This window comes from Physcomitrium patens, chromosome 11, assembly GCF_059467195.1.
Source record: "Physcomitrium patens ecotype Gransden chromosome 11, ASM5946719v1, whole genome shotgun sequence".
Taxonomy (NCBI): Eukaryota; Viridiplantae; Streptophyta; class Bryopsida; order Funariales; family Funariaceae; genus Physcomitrium; species Physcomitrium patens.
The window spans coordinates 7,257,717-7,282,504 of record NC_143420.1 but is presented as its reverse complement, the minus strand read 5'-3'; the positions used below and the strand labels follow the sequence as shown (position 1 = coordinate 7,282,504).

Sequence of the window (24,788 nt, the reverse complement as noted above, 5' to 3'; positions counted from 1 at the left end):
CCTTCTAGTACACTCACACCTGGCATACAGGGTCTATAGTCAGAATAGTTTCTTACAATGCTGGATTTGTCTTTTCGTTACTGTGCATCACCACACTCTGCCTAGACTTATCCTCTTTTGCATTGCCTTCACATTTTGTGGTATATTTCATCGCCCTGAAGAATTCCTTGACGAAGTGTTCAACAGCTTGATATTCATATTTTAAAATTTTAGAATTTAAAATTGCATTACAAACAAAAGTGTTTAGCAATCATTTCATTACCATATTTGAAGAGATATTGCTAATGTTAAGAATGAACGTCAAAAGATGCTGGTAGAATTTTTACTGAGGATATAAGCATCCTTAACATTGACTATCAAAGGTTATGTAGCAAAAAATTGTAAGGTTAAAGTTTGTAAATTCTAAAAATATAATAATTTCTAAACAAGATTCTTAATGGTATATCTTGTAACAAAATAAGTTCTGTTTGAATATTTTAATAACTATAAAAAGAAACTATAAAAAGAACTAATGAATATGCATACCTTAGAATGAGCTTGTTAAGTAAGTTCCTACTCTTGCTTAAATATAAAAAAATACAAAGAATCCATTTTATGAAAAAAATCTTCTGTACTTTTATTCAAATTGATGTGCTTACTTTGTAGGGAATATTAACTTAAGCATGATAATATAGAAAATTTGGAAATAAATAAATAAATAAATCTATGTAGATAATTTAAAAGGAGGAACAATATACCATGGATAGTCTACTATCTAAATTATTTACATTTCATAAAACACTTACAATACTTTGACTAAAGAAATATATTAATAATAATAATTACTAAAATCATTAACGTTACTGTTACAAAAATATCTAATTTAATCTAAAGACGAGTTTAAGATCTATGTTTGGTTTGCACACCTATATTATTTTTGTAAAACTTTTTGCTATAATTAAAGAATGTTATCCCTAACAAACAATGTACTACAATCTAATACCTATACACAAGTTTTTTTTTTTTTTTTTTTTTTTTTTTTTTCCTTTCTTATATGTATATATAGACATATTAAGTTATTTATTTATTTAATTTATTTTATGTATGTAAATACACTTCTTACTGACAAACTTGATTTGTTTGTTTGTATCCATTCCTCGAGGGTAGGCCAGCTTTTGTAGGTTACCTTTCGTTGCTGCTCATACAGAATAACCACTGGAAATATTGGCCTCGTTGTGAGTATTGAACATGTTGCATTTGATGCTCTGCACCTTGGGGTTGATGTCTAACTACCATATGCAGGATATCAGAGCGCGGATAATGAGACCACCTTCAGCACCAATTCCTCTAGCAAAGACACGATTCCACAACAGAGGTGAGATGATATTCCACAGGCGACATCACATGTTTTGCAATTCAATGTTTTTCTGCTCTTCCTGAGGATAATAAACTCCTGTGCAAGATAAGCTCCACAAATGATGTGTGCTTATAGCTGATTCAGCTGAGATGTCAAGAGCCGCAGTTAAGCTTCTCAAGGATGGAATGCTGTAACCGAACTCCACTACATGTTTAACGATGACCATGTTCCAACTCCAAGCCCAGCGTCTTCTCTTTCTTCCTTCTGCAAGCAGGGACAGTATTGTACGTGATCGCACGTTTTTCCAGAAAATCCACCCAACTGCTTCGCACAAAAACCTTGCAGCGCCTCATAACCATATTGCTGCCACGAACTACATATTCGTGGCAAGCTCAAGATGATTTCGCATCGACAAGACTTACAAGCTCTAGAAACTCAGAGGAGTGACGGCCCAGATTTGAACTCGAAATGGGTTGGGGCCATGGCTTTGTCATCGCAGAGAAACTGTTGTGCGGACTTCAGTTGGTAACTATCTTTATTCACAAGGATGTGAGCCGTAACGTCGCGAACTTTTCTTTTTCTCATCTGTACTCCATGCCCGCAATATCCCACTTCTCTAACCCACTTTGTTTTAAAATAACCTTTCAAATCGCGAAAACGCCATCAACTTCGCCTCTGGCATGCCTCATCCAACTTGCTGTGCACATGTTACAGCTCTCGCTTGGCCTGTGCCACACCAGATAACAAGTCACACTTCATTGTAAATCGTGCACCGAAGGTTTAAGAAGTACTAAGAGCTGAGTGTGATTACAACTGCAGCAGGGAACAAAGCATCACAATTGTCGTTCACTACCTTTGCTCGTCATCTGTTTGTGTATGCCTGCCAATTCTTCTGCAAACCAGCAACACTGCAATGAAAAGGAAGCCGAGAGAAAAACAAACAAACAAACAAACAAACAAACAAGCGAGACAAGCGAGACAATCAATGGGTAGAAGTATTGATTAAACTTCTTCAAATCCCCGACAGACAAAATTAAGCCTCCTCATGATAAATGTGGAATTGAGTCAACTCTTCCAATATGATGTAAATTACATAAGACGGCGGTCAATACGAATGAGGAGCTCAAATAAGCCAAAAGTAACTCACAGAGAACACAAGTCTTTTAGTCGTAGTAGTCTAGTAATAATCCACAAAATGGTACAATTGTCACCAGCACAATGACAGCATAGGCCGGATGAATATCACAACCTATTCTTTCAACTGAAAAGCATTTGATACCACATGAGCCTTGCTGTAGCGCACCGGTCTTTAATGTACATACCCAGGAGCCACACAGCCATAATTGTGTGCATATTATTATTTCCTTCACAATGGTCCCTCGTTTAACAAAGGTTTAGCCTATCTGCCCACCACAGGAGCTAAATCGAATAAAAATAGAAGACAGAATCACTAATTTGCGCTTCAAGTGCCCTGCTACATCCCTTGGCAGAAGTATGTCATGTAATACAACCAAAAGTTTTCGTTCTTAAAGCTATCCATGAAAAACCAGACCTCCGAATTTCACGTCTTATCATGAAGTGCCGTAGCTTGTATCTACCAAGCTTGCCATTGTCAAAACAACTCATCGAGACGCCACCATTACTCAGTAACTGTCGCAGCGATGACAAAGAATAATGTGACTACAAAGAAAAAAGATTGCTAAACAATTAAGGTGAAAACCTACAATATATACAGGTCGCCAGCTACGAACAGCACCTAGAAGTAGGTGGCGTATTTGCAGTTTCTTTGTCAGCAATGACAACACTCTTTCGTCGCGGACCACTGGCAGGGTTATCGATACCCTCCGCGGCTCTTTGTTGCATCACACGACGAGCTATGTCCATGAAGGTCTCCTCAATGCCAGCGTTAAGTTTTGCAGAAGTTACAAAGTGAGTTGCCCCTATTGACTCTGCATACATCTCAGCGTCCTGCATGTTCCCGTGCAACGACTTAGCCATGTCGCTCTTATTGCCAGCGATTGACAACACGATATTTTTGGAAGCCATCTTCTTCAGCTCTCGCACCCAACTTTGAACACGGTCGAAACTGTCTTTGTCCAGCAAGTCATACACCAATAGCGCTGCATCAGCATCACGGTAGTAGATAGGACCAAGTGCATGGAATCGCTCCTGCCCAGCTGTATCCCAAATGCAAAGACTGACAACTTGTCCATCCACAGTCAAGCGCTTCGTTAAGAACGAAGCCTGAATTGTAGCCATTTGCTTCTCAGAGAACACATTGTGAACATATCGCAGCGCGAGAGATGTCTTTCCTACACGCCCATCACCCAGAATCACAAGCTTGATCTGCAGGGGAGTGCCGAACCTCATTCTGCCGCGTCCTTCCTGCTTTCCCTTCCTCCTCTACAGTATCACTTTCCTTCCCAAAAATCTTCTCCGTTTTCCCCAATCCCCTGCTGGCTTTCAGTGCCTCCCCACAGAAACAAATGAGATGGAAATATCTCCACCCTGTTATCCCATCGTCAATCACGCTGCCACCAGATTACACACTAGTTTGATACTCGGTGATGAATAGAGACTATGTGCATCCCCTGCGAGATCCCACATCATAAACAATCAGTAGATCTTCGTAATTAACTACATCAAACTGTAAAACCATCTTCTAATCTAGTAGATTTCGAGGGGTAATTATAGCAGAACGAGGTCCCTCGAAATTTCTCGAGAATTACTTCGCTTCTTACCACCCAACTCCTTTACTATGAATCATCTCCACAACAATTCAACAAGGAAGCTGCCGTATAATCCCCCACAAAAATCTCCTAACATTCTAAATCCGTAAAGTCCGCAAATCATCCAGCCACAGTAATTCTGAATAACACGAGATTGAGCAAATACAAAAGTGCCATGCCAATTAGCCTCACTTTTCGACAGAAACCCTAGCGCCAACACACTCACGTAGAACACCGTCGTAAGCACAAAATCCGATGATCCAGTGCTCCGCCTAACCTTCGACGGCACTAGCAATCAATCCGAAACATGCTCTGCTTTAGGGAACTCAACGATTCCTAACTTGGAGAAAATTGGAGACAGCCAAGGAGTAGAGCCTGGAAGCGATGAATAGACGTGGACCCCATGACTAGAAGGAGGCTGCGAAGCAGAGAACAAAAGCTAAAGTGGCGATGACGTCGATAGCACTGAGTTGTGACGGACGTCTGACGATGGTGCTGAATCCCGACGAAGCAATCCCAAGCAGTCGGACGAAGAAAAACGGAACCTCCCATACTGGTCTCTCAAATGTGAGGTTCACCTCGTCCAGGACGGAAGGTACCAGCACAAACTCCACATCCCCAACCTGCTGCTGAAAAATGAGACCAGGTGGAGCTACACGTGGAAGTGAAACAGTCTGACGTGGCCAATGGAACAAGGGAAAAAAGCAAAAGGTAGTGGAGTAACCTAAAGGATCAGCTCATCAGTGCGTGTCAGTGAGATTCTTCTTCTATCACTCAAAGCTGTCAAAGCATGTCTCAGTCCTTTTGGGAGTCACCAACCTCGACCAAGAAATTGCAATATTCGTCAAACCCATGGCATCTACACTATCAATAATTTAAAAAATTCTTAATAGTAATTATAAATTTTATTTGAAAGGGAACTATTTATAGCCATTATTTTCATACGTAAAAAAAAGTGAACAAAGTGAAAATCAATTCTTGACATTGAATATGATTCCCTATTGGCATAATTACTAAACCTCTAGTAATCTGTGCATCCAAAACATTCCTGAAAGTAATTTTCGTTTCCTTTTGTTTCCTTTTATTTTTCTTGAATTATGGCTATTTGCAAAAAAGTCATACGCACTATTTATCAAATTTATTTTTGCTTATAATGAATCTAAAGAAGCCCATGTCAATAGAGCCACATGGGAGCGCGCTCGCGAATCCGAGTTCCACGTTCCCAACGGGAGAGAAGGTTCCGTCCAGCACGGCAACGACGTTGACGAACGAGGTTGGAAGCGGTTGAAGGATGATGTGAAACCGACAGAGGAGAAATCCCTCTCAGCAGAAGCGGATGAGGGAGGATGAAAAATGGATAGATGAATGAGAGCTGGAGAAACAGGAAGGAGGTGCAGGAAAGATTCGGAAGAGTCGAGACCGACAGGTGACGACTGTATGTATGGGGGAGACGCGTATAAAGGAGAAATTGAACCTGGAATGGCTTACACTTGTGACCATTTGTTCTCGTCTCTCTGTCAAATTTGCGGTGTGATCCTGACGATCGGAGAGAGAGGGTGGGTGAGGAGGTATTGAGGCGTGCGTTCGAGTGGTCGAGGTTGGAGATGGGGAAGCGCAAGAGCGCGGCGAAGCCGGCTCCGCGGCGCGGCCAGGAGAAGCTCGCGACGGTGTTCAGCTGCCCTTTCTGCAACCACGACAACAGTGTGGAGTGCCGCATGTGAGTAGGGAGCTTGTTTGTGGTCGTGAGTTTGTGGTCTGGGTGGGCTTCGCGGCGTGATTTTGGCACTGAGAGGCGGCGAGTTGTGTGTTTGTATGTTTGTGTTTGGGGTTTTGGGTGGATTGTGTGGCTGACGTCAGTGTGCCTCCACAGGGATCGCAAAAACCAAATTGGAGAGGCGTCTTGTCGAATATGTCTGGAGAAGTTCAGCACGCCTATTGATTGTAAGTCGCTCTTGGCGAATGTGTACATAGCCGTGTTAGGTTTGTGGAAACGGCAAAAATAGGAACTGTCGTTAACATGTGGGATTTTTTTTGCGTCTTCGATTGGGCTTTTTGGTAGTGAGCGAGATGAGGTGAGATTTTAGGTGAGCCCTGTGTTTAATATCGTTGTGGTTTGTTTATGCAGCGCTCAGTGACCCCATCGATGTCTACAGTGACTGGATTGACGAGTGCGAGCGTATCAATGGTGGAGCGGAATCTTGAGATCTTTGAACGAGGGTTCAAGTGATAGTCGTATTTTCTTGATACTTAAGCTTAAGTGTTCTTCTCGAGTGGATTCCACAGAGGTTTTGTACAGACTTCAGGGAACTGGATAGCTAGCCGCACTCAGTGAGCGTAAAAAGTAATTGTTCGAGTCTCGTGTGCGGTTACTTGCGGAAACTCTGTGTGAAAATTTCAAACGAGTGGGAAGTATCACTCTATGGATTAGTGAGAGCTGAGTAAAAACAAGATGTAGGAAATTAATTACGCTCATGGGGTTGTAGATTATTCCACGGCCAGCTTTTTGGTCGAATCCCTTCATTATGCTGCTACCTTAGTCTGTAAATGGATACTCAGGATCTCAAATATAAGTTCCTCTCTTTACCATATTCTGTTCAGTATCTGTTTGATGGTTCCATAAGAAATATCCGTAGAATCGTAGCAGATTCATCAAAGTGTAACCAACAAGAGATGGCGCCAAGAAATATTCTGCCACGTAGCATTTGTTTATGTTTAGATTAGAAGTAAGAGCTTGGATGCAGATGCGCTCTTGGCTCAGGCTAAAATCCAATTCCTAAATGATAATATCAACGCGTCCAACCCCTGCTGAGGGTTGGCATGTCGTTTTCTGTTCTGTTATTCTGAAACTGGAACGTACATTTGATCCTCTGTTCTGCTCATAACCGTGTGTCAGTTATCATTCTCTAATCGCGTGTTCGTGGACAATTAATTCATCCCGAGAAATATACATAAATTGGCACTTGGAGTCTCACATAACACTCCACAAGACTAAGTAAAAATTGCTAGATTATGAAGATGGGGAGATGTCCGTGGAAGTACCGTAACGAGAACATTGTGAAGCTGTTCGATGAGTGACACCATCAGTACATACGTACATATCAAACAAGAAAAATGGATTTATTAGTCGAGTACTTTGACATATATACCACATTCATATGGTATGAATGTTGTTCTAACAGAGTACATACTATGACATTTGTTACGTTCAACAGATCATGGTTAACACCCCCCGTACCGAGATATTTGGATACGAGGTAAGAGCTTTTACACGAATGGAGGTGAGTGAGAAGAGCACGATGATTTTGAGAGATGAAGTTTAGAGATACTAGAAATGGCAGTTTTGCAAGTACGATGTCAAGTTTGCAACATGCTGCTGGAGAGGTTTGAACTGTCCTGTTTTCGGTGTATTGCGGTAAGGTGGGCAGCATGATTGATGTAGGTGCCGTTGTTCCTCCAGGTGGACATTCTGATTCTTGCCTTGCTCATAATCGTAATCCAACGGTTGTTCGACTTCCTGTTGAATGTGTTGATACGAGTGGCGACTTCTTCTAAGCAGCGTCCAGTTGCAAATAATGATTTGGGAGAGGTTGGTGAAGCTCGAGGATTGCGGTTGAAAGCAACTGATCTTCAGAGATCAAAGTCGGGGATGATGCTCAAGTTCGTAGGAGGTACTATGCTGTGAAGAATGGATTCTGGCCAGGTGTGTACGAGAGTTGGGTTGAGTGTGAGAAACAAGTAAGTGGGTACCATAATACCGATTTCCGTAGTTTTAAGCGGATGGAGGAGGCAGAAAGCTATATGAGACGATCATAGTTGGATTTTAGTAGATTAAGGTTTTTTATTCGAAGCTCGTCCTGGAGCTTGGTGAACCGCTGTTCCCCTAATGGCATCGTGAAGAGGTCAGCGATTTGGTCACTGGTTTGGGTGTAGAGGATATCTACAATTCCTGTAAGAACATTTTCTCTAACAAAGTGGACCCATAGTTCTATGTGCTTGAGTTGTTCGTGGTATACGGGATTGCAGATTGTTGCAGAAGATCGCAATATGATCTGTGGTGTAGCCGTGGAGTTTTGTGAAGAGTGTGCAAAGCCATACGGCTTCGCGGATTCCCTCTGAGAGAGCCTTGGCTTCAACATCTGTTGAGGAGATGGCCACTGTTTCTTGTTTTTTCAAAAATCACAATATGGGGCTACCCGCGGACTTGAAAACCCATCCTATGATGGACTATCTGTCGATTCTACAATTCCCCCAGTCTAAGTCGGTATAGCCGATAACCATCGGGCTTGTGTTGTTCTCGTAGTGGATCTCAAGATCGTAAGCACCCTTGATGTATCAAAGTACTTGGTTAGCTGCATCTAGATGCAGTGTCTTTGGGTTGTGCATGAACCGACTTAATACACCAGTCACGAAGTGAAGCTCAGGTTTAGTGTTGACCAAGTAGATTAGCATCCCGACGAGATGCTGAAAGCGTTTAGCGTCGACACCGAGAGAGTCTTCTTCAGGGTTCAATCGGAGTCCTCAGTCATAGGTACAGTTGCTGGGCTACATTCCAGCATGTCAAATTCTTTTAGAACTTGCAAGCAATACGATTTTTGCATGAGAAAGATGGCGTTCGGGGTTCGGATGAATTGTACACCTAGGTACAGAGCAACGTCACGAAGATCGGTCATCTCGAATCTCTCCAAAAGTTGTTGTTTTAGATGGTTGATTTGGTTAGGATTTGAGCAGGTGAGTAGTAGACTGTCTACATGAAGGATTAGGATGATGATTTCGTTTCCCGTCGGTGATGAGGAACGGGCTGTAGTCGGCCTCCATTCGGGACAACCCAAGTTGATCTAAAAAGAAATTAATCTTCTCTAACCACACTCGAGGGGCTTGTCGGAGGCAGTATAATGCCTTGCATAGTTTGAAGACCTTGTTTCAATTTGTGGATGTGTAAAAACCTTCCGGTACTTCTATGAATACTGTTTCTGTAGGTAGTGAATTGTTGGCCAATTGTTACTAGCAAAAAGGGCAACTACAATCAAAACAACTTTCCACTTAGTAATAAAAGTAAACTTTAAGAAGTTTCTTAACATTGTTTCATCTTCTTCAAGCAATATGGAAACTTTTTAAAAAGATTCTTAAGGTTGCTTTGTCTTCAAGCAACATCAAAACTTTTTAAAAAGCTTTTTAAGATTGCTTTATCTTCAAGCAACATGGGAATTTCTTGAGAACCTTTTTAAAGTTGTTTTGTCTTTAAGCAACATGGGAACTTCTTGAGAAGTTTCTTATTACCTAATATATATTAGAGTTAAGGTTGATGGGATTCTCAGTCTTGACAATATATTTCTTGGAGTTCTAGTTCACCTCTCTTGGTGTTAATTTTGTACTCATTTGGTATAATCAAGTTCTTGCTAGGTTTTTTGTTGAAATTCTTTTGTTCAACTTTTTGTTTGGTCTTTTGTATAGTGTATTTTTGACAAAGGATATATGATCATTAATAATTCTATAGCCTACAATGGTATGAGATTGTCTTTAAGTAGAGGTGATAGTAGATGGATGGGTTCAAGACTAGTTTTAAATCACTAAATATTTGAGCGTCCTATGTGAAGTGTTTGGATGTTCTAGAGTTGAAAAACTAGTTTTTATTCTCAAAAGCTGTAAAGCAAAATATTTCTAAGACTTAATCAATGTCTTTATTATTCATGATGAGATTAATTCTAGATAGGTAAAGAATCTTATTATTTTGTATCATAGTATGATGTTTTTCTTCTAATATAATTGCTCTATAGTATCTTTTTATTGAGTTTAGCATACCTTATATTAATTGTATAGTTGTTGGTGCCATAAAAATCTTATAATATGTAATTTTTTTTATGCATTTGTGACATATAACTAGTTGACAAGGTAGATTACTTAATATTTCTAATTGATCAATGACAAAAAAGATAGAGATGAACAATAATTTTTGTGCTTCATTTGTATTGTAGATCTTGTTTAGCTACTATAAAAATTGAATTAGTTGATTTGGTTGCTCTTTTAATTCTCACTTTTTTAAGTAATGAGGTAGTCTGATATGTGGATGGTGTGTATATTAAATTGACTAGATCATCTCTCAAAAATATACTTTTCAACAAAGATCATCATTCTTTGTAATTGTAATAGGATATAGATAAGATAATTATATAGATAATTAGAACCATAGAAGTTTCTAGAAATGAGGTTAGGTTAGTGGACTAAGTAGGATCCACTATAGAACATTCTAGAGAAGATTTGGGGTGGTTATTTAGATAGAGCCCACCATAGAACCTTCTAGAAAAAAATTTAAGGCAATTGTTTAAATAGGGCCCACTACTTAAGAACATTCTAAAAGATCTAAGGTGATAGAATAAGGTATAAATAGAACTGGCCAAGGCTTTTTGGGGCATCTAATCAAGCATGTTTATGGACCCCTTTTTTTTAGTAAATTTTGGTTTTACATCTTTCTGTTTAGATTTGTTCTATTCTTTTTTGTTTTTGTTTGTTCAGATATGTTCTATTCTATTCTGTTTCTGTTTATTCAGTTTTGTCTTTCATGTTTTATTCTGTTTAATTCCGTTCAATTTTATTCTGGTTTGTTTTGTCATGTTTAGTGGTGAGGCCTCATGTTGTTGTGGATTGGAAGGATCTTGGGTTTTTGAGATAATCTAATCATGTTTCAGTAGTTGTGACCATTTAAGAGATTTTTTTCTCTTACTATATAGTTTAGTATGTCTGTCATTTAATCTACTGTAATTTGACTAATTCTCGTAATGAGTATTTGTAAACCTTCAAAAAAATTTAAAATATTTTAATAAAGATGAACCTTAGATTGTACAATATAATAGAAAAAAATAAAAATAAAAAAGATAAAAATAAAAGATGTTGAATTAATTTATAATAAAACTTGCTTTCATTCCATGAAAAACTGAGAAGATTTAGGAAGTGATGTTGAAAAGAAGATATACAATGCACAAAGATAAGTTATCCATGAAAATCACTATATGTTACGAATATATACCTATTGTAATCGTTACCTAGATAATATGAATAAGTAGAATTAGGTAAAAGTAGATTAATTTCATAATACTTTTTAGAAAAGCTTTCAAAACATTGTTTTGACTTTACATATGTTTATAGTTGATTGATAAGTTAGAAACTTAGTCAACAAACTATCTATATGCTACATGTATTGGTAGCTTGTGGATCAAGCTAACTATGTGGTAGTCATATAAAAAACTCGACTTGTAAGTCAAAATATATGTCATACAAAGTCAACATGTTTTTGGAGGTCCTATAGAAGGTCGCCACATAGATCTTTGGTAGATAGTATATATAGAGGCAAGAGTGAAGCCTTCTTCACTCTTGTCGACTCTTTTCTTGTTTCTAGTCTAGTTTCAAGAATCTCTAGTTTCTTTGTCTTTTGACAATAGTTATTCTAGTTTTTCTTTCAATATTTCTCTATTTCTATTTTTTTGAAAAAGTCCCACTTGTTTATTTGCTTTCATTGAGTTCTTGTCCTTGGCACTATAGTCATACTAATTTTATTCATTGCAATAGAATTCTTTAAATTATTTTTTAATCTTAATAAAGTTAACTTAGTCACTAGATTAAATTTAGATTTTTTACTTATATCTTATAAAGACAAAATTTGTAGTAGTTTATCCAACAATATTTACATACTAATTTAGTTTTAATAATGTAAACTTCTACATGACTTCCTAGTAATCATACTTATATCCACCACATCTTCTATTGAAAAGTGGGAGCTATTGCTAAAATGATAAGATAGAGTTGAGGACAATCTATTTATTCATAAAATCTTTTGTATGTTATACTACATTAGAAAAAATAAAATTCAATATTATAGAAATCTTATTATAAATTATATTACATAAGTATTTTATTTTTTATATTAAATGATATATTATTTTAATATTATAAAATTTAAAATTATTTTTAACAATATGATGTTTAATTAATATTTTTGACTTAAAATTGAATGAACTTGGAATTACACAATAATATTATTTTAACTTCACCTAAATTTTGGGTATTAATATATAATAATTAAAAACTATAAAAAAAATTAACATTTTTACCTATAATGAAACCATATAAATTGCAAGGATATAATAATACATCAATAAAACAATAAAATAATATAATAAAAAATATAATATTTCTAATACTTTTAAAAATATATTGAATATTAATATTGATGTTATTATGTTAATTTGTTTAAATATTGTAATTTCATAAAATATTACATTCTTGTTCACGTACATATGCACATACATACATTTATTATTCAATTTACATTTATACAACCTTAAACGTTTTTGAATGGTTAAAACAATTATCACTTTTTTAAGTGTGAAAGTAATTCTGTGAAAATACTGAGCAAGCAAAATTAACTCTACTTGAAAATCTACACAAGTACACTATGTTCTAAGTTTGAGTTTTTAATAGTTGAAGATTAGCATTTAATTTTCTACAATTCATATTGTTACAGAATTTCAACTCAATCTCTATACTACAAGTAGTTCTTTGACAACAAAATACTTTTGGAAAGCAATGAAATCATCTGTGCTGACATCTTCATGGTTCATATTTATATATTTACCTAAAAACATGATATTATGCATACTGAATTCTTATTTTCTTTAAAATTATGAAAGTTCGTTACATTTAAACTGTGTTTAATATCTTCTGAAAATTTTAAAAATGAACACGTATTACCATACAAATTGATACAAAACCATATGACACAACAAAAGACATCTTCAGTTTTTACCACGTCTACTTAAAAACTCATCTTATATTTATGGGCAGTTATAATATTTGATAAAAAATCACCAATCTCCATCCTCAAATATAATCATATCACATTCAATAAACATGTCCATTCTGTTTTTGTTTGTTGAAGAGCAAAGCGATGAAAATTCGCTGGGTTTGGTCTGATGGGCTGCAGGGAAGTTAAGGTGCGGAGGAACATTTTGATGACCTGGGACGCCACCCCATTAGGGACCTGGACCTACACCGCACCTCGATGACTAGGGCATAACATAAAGCTCTCATCAGGAACCAGGACAGCAGTTCCTTTTCCCCACTCTCTCTGTCTTTCTCTGTCTCTTGATGCATGCCAGAGCTTCATGCAATTCAGTGCGCGCGGCACATCCGAGTTTAACAGTTTAATAGTTGAGATGTAGTACAATTTGGTTGAACGAGCCCTAACTTTGGCCGTTAATGTGGTGGAAGTGTCTACGTATTTCAGATGATCGACTTGAATGTATATGGAGTTTTTTGTTGGCATGTTGCGTGGAACATGACACGTTGTTTCAAGAGTGGGGGTTCCAGTGTTCATCTTGTGGTGGAGTCTGGAAGAGGGCCTGATTGTCGTCAGATTGAGTAATAAGCTGACTAGACGCGTTCGTTCCTCTTTGCATGACTGCTCTCGTACCTGGCCTTTGGTTATCGGCTCACTTATGGTACGGAGTCTGTGTTTCGAGTTGGTCCAGAGTTTAGGTTATTCGGTGAGATAAAGTTGCTAGTGCCGGCTGATATCTTGATGTATTCACCAGAGGATGCGCCTTGATTTTTCTGGTCTCGATTGGAACCATCTCACGGTGGAAGTTAGACGACGCGGTAAGCACTCTTGGCGGGGTGTTGACCTAACAATTACGGAGCGACCATTTACATCTACATGATGTGCTTCTGGTCGTAGAGTCCCTTGTTAACGTCGAAGACAGACGCTGTTGTGTGAGGTTGGTTGCTCCATGATAGTGAGGTGGCATATTCCATTGCCCTCGGGAGCAGCATCGCTGCCGTAACCCGCTGGGACAGACCATGCGACCTCCATGTGAACGCATACGTAGTTGTCTTGAATGGCTGAGAGAAATGACGAGAAACATATCCGTCACCACTCTGATAGAAGATGTGTGGACGAAGTTGTAAACCATGGCTGTGGTTCTGATCTCGTCTGTGATGAAAACCTGGTCTGATTGATAGCTTGTAGGTTGAAGCTTGGTGACGGGGGTAGCACTCTTGGCGGGGTGTTGTCTTAACAACCATGGGGCGACCATTTGAATCGGCTTGATGCGCTTCTGGTCGTAGAGTCCTTTGTTAACGTCGAAGACAGATGCTGTTTTGTGACGTAGGTCTGCATCACTGTTGATGCAAGATGTACTCCATGATAGTGAGGTGGCATATTCCGTTGCCCTGGGGAGCAGTATTGCTGCCGTAACCCTTTGGGACAGACCATGCGACCTACAGTTAAACTCATACTGTAGATAACTCAAATGCAAGAGAAATAATAATCAATACATATCCGTTACCACTCTGAAAGAAGACGTGTGGACGAAGTTGTAAACACGGTTGTGGTTCTGACCTCTACACTGGTGTAGTTGGCTTTAGGTTTTAGGATTTGGGGTATCTATCCCGGCCTCGGCCTCTTTCTGTCGTTTTGCGTTAGGATTGAATAGATTAAGGAGAGTTGGGCGTTCTGTGCTTGAATCCTGAAGCTGAGCAGGTTTACATGGCATGTGTGCCCTGGATGACGGGGCCAGCACTCTTGGCGCGGTGTTGGCCTAACAATTATGGAGCGACCATTTGCATCTACTTGATGCGTTTGTGGTCGTAGAGCCCTTTGTGAACGTCAGAGAAACATCTTACCACGCGATGTAGGTTTTCATCTTCGTTGATGCAGAGCGTACTCCGTTATAGTAAGGTGGCATATTCCATTGCCCTGGGGAGCTGCGTCGCTGCTATGACCCTCTGGGACAGACCATGCGACCTACATTTGAAAATACATTGTGGTTGTTTTTGAATGGCTGAGAGGAATGATGAACAACTTGTATCCGTTACCACTTTGTAAGAAGATGTGGACGACTTAGTAAACGATGGCCGTGGTTCTAATCTCTGTGGTGCTTTTGGCTTACTTTAGTCATAGAAGTAGCTATGTGTCGTTAGGATGACTACAGTGTTGGTAGCAAGTATTGTCTCTTGTGGTTTTTGCTGTTAGTCACGATTCTAGCGAAGCGATGATGTTGCACCCTCCAGTTTTTAATGTGCAGAAATGCGGAAACATTGAGGAGGCTCTTCATCCATGTGTGATTTTCAACCCTACAACGGTGTAGAGGATTGGGAAGGTGTTGGATTATTTGATGGGTCTCGTCGGATCGGTCCTCCCAGTTCCGGGTGTGTTGTGATTTGTGTGTCTTTTGGACTTTCTTTTGATGTCAGTGCGTACGACTCATGCACTCGTAGAGGCATCTCCGTGTTAGAGAGGCTTTCGAGGTTTTAAGTTCTGAAATGAAATAATTAGATAGTGTTATGGGGTCATGCTATGCGTCACTGCAGTGGTGTTTCTTCGCGATTTTCTTGGATAGAATTGGATCATGGAGTTACATGACTCGAGACTGAACTCAATAATATCAGTGCTTTGTAAAGTCTGAGATTTGTGTGACGAGGGCAGCATATGGCTGGATGTGGTTCTAGCAATTGTGTAGCGACCAATTTTCTTCTGCTTGATGCACTTGTTGGTGTGTTACAACCATGATTATTATAATTATTATTCTTATTTGTTTTAATTTTATGATTTCTCACATATCCTAATCTTGTTTACTTTCATATATTATTCAGTTTACATTTTATTACGTCTAAATGTATAAGTTGTATTTTATTGCAAGTCTGAGAACATTATAAAGCACTAGCATCTCTCATATGAAACACCTATGGGTAGATGAACCAACGGTATAAACTCTCTCTGATTGGCTGCGTCTCATCGTTTTGATTAAAAGTGTACCGAAAGTAGACAGTTTTTCAGGGCTTTAACAGCACCTTTGATTCACTTCGAAAAACGATCACGATTGATTTATTTCTTTTTCAATAACGGTTTTTGTACATGGCATTATTCAAGGTTGTTGCACTGTTCGTATTGTTTTTATCCAAATTTTCTGCATTGTTGAGATCATTTGATGTTGTCGCGGAGGGTTTGCCCACTTCCGAAACTGAATAGCTTGATTGTATCCTATTTAAAGACTTAGTACTATTCGACTGAAATTCAAGTTGTGCCTGTTTGTTATTTTGGATTAGTTAATTTTCAGTGGATTACCTTGATGGTGTCTTCGTAGAGCATTATCTATGAACGTCGTGGTTGAAGCAGGTTGCTGTTTCTGCAACGACTCGATTTGTCTGGAGTTTGTCAGACTTGGGTTCCACCGATCAGTTTGTTTCATGGCTTGATAGGATTGTTTGTTTCAGTGGGTAACAGGAGTTGATATGTATTCGTGAACAGGTCTCCACCAGGAATTGGTTAGGCAACAGATGAGGTGATAAAAATAGAGGTAGAGCAGCTGGGCTACGCGATGAAGGCTCTAGTGAACCAGACGTTGCATTCCAAATATGATATGGACGCTATGGTTGCATTATGAAAACCATCGATGGAAAATGCCTACATGAAATTCTAGAGCCCTCTTTGGCACTCTATTTGTAGAAGTTTTGAATGTGAATAGGCAACATTGCAAAACTCACGTTCTGTGTCAGATTTCGAACTTATGCTGACAACGTTCTGAGCAATTGAGTTCACATGTTTTGCCAGCTCGCCATGCGTGAGGCTTGCAACTATATTGAAGTGAAGCTTGCTACTAAGGTATTATCTTTACAATTACCATTCATATCTTTACGATTACCATTCATGGTAGTGGTTATTGCCTTGATTGGTTTATGGTTTTATATGGCTGTTCTTCAAGAATAGCGTTGGTAATATTTAGCCACCTCAGCTCAGATCACCAGCATTATTACAAGTCTAATCATGTCATTCTATATCAGTCCAAATATATATATTATTTTTATTGGTTTTTTATGGATGTTTAATCATGATTTCTGTTTTTATTTATATTTTAATTACCAAACGTAATTTTTTTATTGAAAAAATACACCTCTTTGAAATGAGCACATAATATTCCATAGAACAATACTATTTATGTTCTTTAGAAAAAAAAAATGCATTCCATCTCATTTGAAGGCCTTCGGATTTTTAAGTACAAGGCCAACTTAAGGAGGCTTCTTGGTTCCAACCAATCAAAGCATTCAAAGGCCTCTCACCATGTCTCCTAAGAGTAAAGTACCTCAGGTTTGTATGTGATGAATGCCATTAAGTCTCTTCTATACATTGTTGGCATAGTATAATACTTAAACAGCATACACTTACATCAATTGACATTAAAAATATAGTACATCTCTACATCTACAATCAGAAATCAATTAACAGAGTGAACAGATTGTTCTCCAAACAGAACTAAGAAACCGATGGAGTGTTGTTAACAGTTATAAAATCATCTTGTGGTTTTATGTAATGCAATATATAAATGACCACGCAACAAACATTATATGATTCTTTTGCTGTATATACATGAATTTAAATCATAATACTATACGGATTTGATAAAAACAAATTACTAATAAATAATTTTTATTTTTACTAATATATTAAATCGTTTATTTAATTATTTTAAACAACAACTTGATGACATATCATTTTTTTCCTTTATTTAAATTTATTGCTTATTTCCTTTGAGTTGTAACTGAAAGTCCCATCATAAACATTTAGTGCTAATGAAACTTGACAAATTTGCCTGCTGTTCTCTGTGGTGTAAAATCATTTCTACAAAACATAAAATCTATCAATTCAGAATAGAAGATTAACATGCTTTCAATGAACTTTTAGTGCTGTTCTTAAAACTGGTTCAATACGTAAAATCAACATTGATATAAAAGATGACATTGAGATAACATAGTCTGTAATCAACGACTGAAAGAAAAGTATTGCATATTTTATGCAGTATCATTAGAGTTTTCAATGAGATGAACACTTTTGAATAATATGAAAACTGAATAAAAGTTGTATTTTAAATTACCAATTATATTTACATTATCAATTCCAACTTTAATCATTGTAATTAATGTAATAAGATGAGCTTTATTATTCTTCATATATCTGTTTGTACGTATGGAAATTGGCACTTTAATTGTATATTTTCAATCTGGTACTTTTATTTTGTATTATTGCACATTTTTAAATAATATATTTAGATAAATGAAAAAAGTAAAAAGAAAAAAGAAAAAAGAAAAAAAGAGAAGTGATTACTGATAAGAGTATTATCGTACTTTATGTTTATTCTTTTCTAAAAGTAGTAGTCAAACATATTTGAAATGAACATAAAATTCAACTTCCAAAATTTTCATTGTCTTATTGTCATGTTTCACACATTAGTTTTTTTTTTTTTTTTTTTTTTTTTTCCATTTTTTTAATTTTTTAATTTCAGAAATTCCTTGCACCACTGAAAGTAAAACAATATTGACGTGAACAGACATTCAACTGCTTATCTACATGAACACTCAAACTTTTAGGGGTCTAGCTTTTTCCCCAGCAACTCTCCCTTTTTATTTAATATTAAATTTTCAGATTCCCGCTGTCAAAACTTTCGCGTGACCTGGAAATAGCTGACATAGCTTTTCACAACCCCTCCACATCGGACGCACCAAGAGACCACGTGGCTGCCCCTATCCAAACAGCCCGCAGAGACTGCCTCACAAACCCCCAGCTCTAGCAAAACCCAGAATCATATCCATCGCGACCATCGCTGGGCGATGCCTCTTCATCCTCACCCGCACCACTCTAGTTAACTTAGAGTTGTTGATCCAGCCTCCTCCAGGCTCTTCAAGGCTCTCTACCGCCATCCCTCCTCTCTCTCTCCCTGCGTCGCATCGCATCGCATCGCATCAGCCATGGCCATGGCGGTTGCTCATGCTCACACTGCCACTTCCCAGCTCTCTTCCGTCTGCACCAAGTCGTCGTCGTCGCCCTCTCTGTCCAGGGCCTCTCGCGGCGTCCACTTCGTGCTGCCTCTTTCCTCTCCCTCTGCTGGTGTTTCCAGCGAGCTCAAGGTAGGCCACGGTATCTATCCCATCTCTTGTTTCTTCACTTGGGGCGAGAGGTTCGTTGCCTGCATTGCGTCTCCGCTTGAATGATGCTGTGATTTCCAAGAAAGGAATTTCTCTATTTGGCGTTTAGGATAATCTTGTGGTAGAGTGTGAGGCTGGAGGTTTTGGAATCTTCTTCTGGTTTGATGTGGGGATACTTGTCTTCATTTCCCTTGGTTTCTCTGTTTGTATAGTTGCGAATGTATGCCACTTTGTCGACGGTGAGCTTCGCAGTTGAGTGTTGGGTTTAAGCGTCTTGGTTAGGATCACTGGTTTCACATTTTAGCGTGTCATGAAGCTATTCATTACAAGCCACTTTGCATTTGGGTACGTGAGGTGTGGATCACGAACATCATGGTTCTTGAAGTGCATCGTGGAAACGAGTTTTTGGTGCTGGAGAATTATCTGTGTGCTCCTGCGCTGCAGCTAAAGTTTTTAGATTCTCGAATACAGAAGTCGAGAAGGTTTCAGCAGGGTGCAGGCAATGGATTCAACTTGGTAGCAGTGTTCAAATATCCTCAACAGGATCATAGAAGGAGGCGAGGTGAAGCTGTGGTGGTGCGAGCCGGTGAGGTAGCAGTGAAGGAGGAGTCTGGTACACCATCGCTGGGTCTTGAAGTTGTTGAGACTAACCTTGCCAACTCCAGGGTATAGAACTCTCTTTTCCTCTACTTATCCATGTCCTTCGCATCATTTATAGTTATCAGTATTTCTCGCTTAGTGTCGCACATTGTCGAACACTTCTGTTGAAGATTCGTGCAACACAGATTATGTTTATGCTAATGTTCTTGTTATTGCTTGATGTTGAGTTTGAAGTCTTAAGTTGTGTATGCCTGTAGTGAAGCAATTCAGAATGGGTATCAATTATTTTTAGTACTAGAGATAATGCCTCTGTCCCTGGTCTTAGCTCTCGGGGAGGCGGCGGTCTGAGTTTTCGAAGCGGCATTGAGACGCTGTTCAATTGCTGAAGAGTATCTATATGTGCTTGCAGGTTCAGTTGAAAGTACACGTTCCAGTTAGCGTTTGTAAAGACTGCTACGATCAAGTTTTGAAAGAATTTGGCAAGCAATCAAAGGTGAGCTCTTTTTACTTCCATTTGTAGGTAACTGATGTGTTCCGCATTAATTTTGTTTGGTATTCAGGAAACGTTATCCCCAGGTTTTGAAGGTTGATTGAGGGTTGAATCTATTTAAATAATAATGCTATGGCGTACTTGACTTCTACTCATTTTGAATGCGCATTGACGACCAAAGTTGTAGTTTGTGATCATTTCAGAGATGAATTTCGGTAATTCTCTAGCATTGGATAGAGGCCTTTGGGTTAGACATAGGATCTCTTTGGAAATAGAAGTGGTAAAATGAACCATTTGAATGCGAATGGTTTTTCCTGGTGCTCAGGTTCCGGGTTTTCGGCCTGGAAAGAACATACCAGAAAATGTGCTGATCAATTTCATTGGCCAAGATCAAATACGTTCCTCTGCGGTCGAGGCTGTGCTCAAGCGCACACTTCCAGAAGCAATGTCCTCTGTAAGTCCTTATCTTATCTAAAAATAGAAATTTCTGTGAGCTTGTAAGCGATTATTTAGTAGTCATTTCATGTTCTTTGGTTATTGTATGAGTTAGAAAATCAACTCTGATTTCCGGAGATTGTGAAGTAGCATTCTGATGCTTGTCCTCATTTAGTGTTTCTTATTCAAACAGATATCTTGGATTGAGTGTTGTGAGGTGAAAGATTTATTGTGATTTAAGTTGCTGCTACTCCTTGAGATGAATAGATTTATGAAATGGGAACGCAATTGTCTGACTGTAGGTCGCCGGGAGAGCAATCAAGGACTCTGAGCATATTTCCACAAAATTTGCCGATTTGGCAGCTGGTTTTGCCCCAGATAAACCTTTAAGGTATGCAGTTCAGGGCCCACTTTGTTGCGATAATGCATCATCGGTGAATAACTTCTGTAAACGTTGTAGAAAAATACCTCATCTGGGAAGAAAAAAGTGAAGTAAGAAGCAGTGATCTTGGTCATACTTGCATAATAGCATGTCAACTACAAAAACTACCTGCAATATAACTGAAATTTCGATGGTAAAGTTATGATGTGGCAGTGGATGTGGCACCGGAAATAAAATGGAATCCGGAAAATGGATACAAGAACCTCAAAGTAACGGTGGAGTGTGAGGCAGACGATGCATTGGCCGCTCAAAAAGCAGCTGATGCTGAGCTACTGTCACGACTAAAAGACTTGGGTTCCCTTCGAGTAGTTATAGGTAGAGGTTTAGAGGTAAGCGTGATTCGTGTGGCTACGTCAATACTGCACGTTCCAGATGACAGAATCCCATTTGGGATTTCCTCCTCTTCCTCCGATTAGTTCTCAATGTAACGAGAGTGCTGTTTGTGATTAGATGGGCGATGTTGGTGTAGTTGATGTTTCCGCAGTGCGACTGAATGAAGATGGCACTACTGGTGATGAAATTTTGTCCTGCAAGCAGAAAGGTAAGTAGTCGTGAAATAATTTAAACCTATTTCGTAATTGTTGATCACTAATTATCTAATGCATTGTTCCATTAATAGGTTTAATGAATTGAATAAGAAACATGTTGCAGATTCTTGAATCTGTTTACCACCCCTTGTTAACGGCTAACTTCAGGATGCATATATCGGTTTGGTTGGCAACTGTAGGTTTCCGGCTTGACACAGATGAAGGAGGTAGCTTTTTACCGGGCTTCGTAGAAGCCTTGATTGGTATCCAGAATGATGAGTCTAGGTCTTTTGACCTCACTTTTCCTCCGACGTGGGAGCAGGAATCTCTTCGTGGATTGCAGGCCCGCTTTACGGTTGATACAAATCCTTTGTGAAATCTTTGAAAATTTCTTAGACAGGTGTTTTCGTTACAAACACTTCCAACGTATAACTAACCTGGTCTTTTACTCTCTTGGTCGATTGACTTTTAGCCTGGTTCATGAAGCCATCGTTCCATAGTTCGTGTCTGATAGGTATTACTTTCCGTCGATTGAACGGCATTTTGTGTAGAATAAGTCTTTTTCAGGATACTCCTTTTAATTATCACTCACCGATGCTTTAAACATATTACGAATATGCCATGTTTTTTTAGGTTGTTGGCAGGGAAATTTTCATTCGGCAGCTTCCAGAGCTCAATGACGAACTTGCGCCTCAGCTTTTTCAGGATTGCACGTCTCTTGCCGAGGTATGTGAAAGTTTGTTCAAAATTGATTTCAATTAAGTCCCAATGTCTATTTGTTTGAGTGTCATTTAAATCTATGCTCCGCTGCTTTGATTCGCATTAATATACCTGGAATTTCTGAAAACTCTTTCACTACTTTCCATCTTCTCGTTAGAACGAATCATTTTTCGAACATCCTCACTTATTATAGTTGTAATACCTTCTAGTGCTGACATGTACATTAGGCAATAGAATCTTTTATCTTCTAATCGCCAGACCTTGAGGATGCACAGAATCATCACCAGCACATAATTGGCTGTGTGATGTTACTGATTCTTCAATGCGTGCTCATGTGTTTGTCAAATTAAGTATGCTCTGTTTTCTGAAGTCACAATTTTTGATCATAAAATGGAGCAGATCAAGGAAGCACTCTTGAGAAAGCACACGGAGCTGATTGAGAGAGCTAAGAAAACAGCAACACAGTTTGCTATAACCACTGAGCTTGCTAAGGTGCTATCTCTACCCGATTTCTTGTTGGAAGAAACTGCAGGGCAACTAAAAGATAGTTTTTTTGTTTATGACGCGAACTGTTCTCTTTAGAGCGATTGACTTCATGACAAATTCTGTGAGCGAAACCAGGCTACGTTGTCAATCTTAGCTCAAACATATCACTTAATGAAGCCCTGAAAATCATCTCTTTGCCTAGGTTGCGGAAATCGACGTACCGAACTCATTGTTGGAGGAGCAAGGTCGTCAAATGTATGCTTCCAAGCTGATCGAATTGCAGGTTCTCCCTTTGGCTTGCATTTCTGATTGTACAATTCACCTCAACTCCCGATGTTTGATTAAGATGCTGTTCTACAATCTCATTTGATGCAATTATTAACAATAATCAAGACAGGCCGTCGGCAGCGTGTGCTGTATGTTTGTTTAAATATATTCATAATGTGCAGGCAAGTATGAAGCTTTCAAAGGAGCAGGTAGTAGCCCTGTCTAGCGCTGAGATGGTGCATAACTACCTTATCGCCCAGAAGCCAAGGATCACAGAGTCTGTGAAGCAGAGCCTTGCTGTGGCGGAGATTTACAAGCTCGAGAATTTAGAGGTAACTGTGATATTGTGCGTGTAAACTATTCTGCTTGCATTCGTATGGTCATTTTCACAATCCTTGCACACATGTAAGATATATCCCGAACTTTCCACGTACCCAAACGACTAGTACTTCGGGACCTCTCATCTAATGAGGTCAGCTGTTTTTTGAGCAATAGAAATCACAAGTTTAAAGTAGAACTTAAGTAAATTTCTTATTTTTATAACAGATATCAGAAGAGGAGCTTCAGGCTGAAGTCGATTCCGCCATAGAAGAATTCAAGCGGTTTGATCAGGAATACGAAGTGGTTCGTGTTAAGGAACAGGTAAAGCATACCACCATCTAGAGGACTCGCAGTGATATTGAAGTAACCTGAATTTAAGAGCTTGAAAAATAGGTAGATAATGTTCCATGTCAAGTTTGTCAAGTTTGGTCTGAGCGATCCCTATCGTCTCATTATTCTGCAAAGCGTCTAGACTTTACATGGCATCGTGCATATGCTGTGGCGGTGATGCACAGGCACGTGAGCTTCTAGAAGGCTCAAAGGTTCTGGACTGGTTAACCGAGCACGCTGACATCACCTATGTGCCCAAGCAATCATAATAAGACGCACCAACCCATGTTCTAGAGCGACCAACATTTGACAAAGCTTAGCGTATTAGATGAGGAGCTCCGAAGCTCAGAAGCTTCGAAAACAAGGCGCCGCTTGAGAAGGTGTTCATAATGAATCAGGATAGATTAGAATTAAGCAGCATTACTTAGCATCACATTTGGGTAGCTGGCTTTTCATGCTCGTCCAGGATTTTTTTTACCTGCGACCGCCGCCAACCACAGATTGTGAGAAGGGGTAACGAAAGCAAGAGGTCTTAGTTTCAGGGGTCGGGTAAGGAACACCACAGGATGCTTAGAAAGGTGTGAATTTGGCGCACTCCCGTCAGGTTCAAAATACATTCTAGAGACCATCCTGACACGGTCTATTTCTTGCTAATTCCACTATGTTCTCTTGCATCGGCAGTCAGTTTCTTGTATTTGGGGTTCATCAGCTTGTGATGATGGAGAAGTGGCTTTGAAAGGTTCCAAATCTTCCGTCTTACCTCTCCAGTTATCTGAACTGGCGTCGCATGTTTCGAAATCTTGCCGCAGAAAGCATACAAACTTTCTGTTTCGTCACACGTTCCAAGCAACCATCTTATTTTTAAGTAGTTGAATTGTTTTCCTTCAATTTTCCCTTCCTATCCATGACTGGTAACCCTATTGCGCCTTGCACTATGAACAATGCCTTCTCAATGACCCCCACTTGCCGGTATAGTGTGCGATGTAAACATAATAATAAGATGATTTTACTCCTACAAAGTCTTTTTAATGATTAGGGATGACAATGGAATATTTTGACAAGGTACTACTCAGCTGCTGGGGTGATTATGTGGAGTATATAATATAATATTTTAATCGAAATGGTTTACATCGGAAAG

General features: G+C 38.8%; 3 protein-coding genes and 2 long non-coding RNA genes across 8 annotated transcripts; 4 read left to right on the top strand and 1 right to left on the bottom strand.

Moving 5' to 3' along the window:
• Positions 1-2,644: 2,644 nt before the first annotated feature.
• Positions 2,645-4,595, bottom strand: LOC112288244 (uncharacterized). Of its 2 annotated transcripts, none has more exons than XM_024532246.3 (2): positions 4,258-4,595; positions 2,645-3,927 (listed from the first exon to the last, which is right to left on the bottom strand). In XM_024532246.3, the coding sequence occupies exon 2, from the start codon at positions 3,704-3,706 to the stop codon at positions 3,080-3,082; it is 627 nt and encodes a 208-aa protein (XP_024388014.1). In that variant the 5' UTR covers positions 3,707-3,927; positions 4,258-4,595; the 3' UTR covers positions 2,645-3,079. The 2 variants fall into 2 exon arrangements, with proteins under 2 accessions (XP_024388014.1, XP_024388015.1); XM_024532247.3 differs by having other exon boundaries at positions 4,292-4,462.
• Positions 4,596-5,563: 968 nt separating this feature from the next.
• LOC112289142 (transcription elongation factor 1 homolog) lies at positions 5,564-6,651 on the top strand. Its single transcript, XM_024534105.3, has 3 exons — positions 5,564-5,782; positions 5,936-6,006; positions 6,191-6,651. Exons 1-3 carry the CDS (start codon positions 5,670-5,672, stop codon positions 6,265-6,267), a joined length of 261 nt encoding a protein of 86 aa, XP_024389873.1. The 5' UTR covers positions 5,564-5,669; the 3' UTR covers positions 6,268-6,651.
• A 500-nt stretch (positions 6,652-7,151) lies between these two features.
• Positions 7,152-8,057, top strand: LOC149988132 (uncharacterized). 2 transcript variants are annotated; one of them, XR_016505443.1, is made up of 2 exons: positions 7,152-7,319; positions 7,523-8,057. It is a non-coding gene; the product is annotated as an uncharacterized LOC149988132 (long non-coding RNA). The 2 variants fall into 2 exon arrangements; XR_016505442.1 differs by having other exon boundaries at positions 7,152-7,343.
• Positions 8,058-14,618: 6,561 nt separating this feature from the next.
• LOC149988131 (uncharacterized) lies at positions 14,619-16,763 on the top strand. The gene is made up of 2 exons (XR_016505441.1): positions 14,619-14,747; positions 16,364-16,763. It is a non-coding gene; the product is annotated as an uncharacterized LOC149988131 (long non-coding RNA).
• A 2,001-nt stretch (positions 16,764-18,764) lies between these two features.
• LOC112288710 (trigger factor-like protein TIG, Chloroplastic) lies at positions 18,765-24,330 on the top strand. 2 transcript variants are annotated; one of them, XM_024533203.3, is made up of 14 exons: positions 18,765-19,014; positions 19,504-19,698; positions 20,042-20,125; positions 20,448-20,576; positions 20,860-20,948; positions 21,139-21,328; positions 21,450-21,540; positions 21,727-21,881; positions 22,160-22,252; positions 22,646-22,738; positions 22,935-23,015; positions 23,182-23,331; positions 23,546-23,641; positions 23,836-24,330. In XM_024533203.3, exons 1-14 carry the CDS (start codon positions 18,856-18,858, stop codon positions 23,917-23,919), a joined length of 1,689 nt encoding a protein of 562 aa, XP_024388971.1. In that variant the 5' UTR covers positions 18,765-18,855; the 3' UTR covers positions 23,920-24,330. The 2 variants fall into 2 exon arrangements, with proteins under 2 accessions (XP_024388971.1, XP_024388970.1); XM_024533202.3 differs by having other exon boundaries at positions 19,477-19,698.
• The last annotated feature ends 458 nt before the right edge of the window (positions 24,331-24,788 follow it).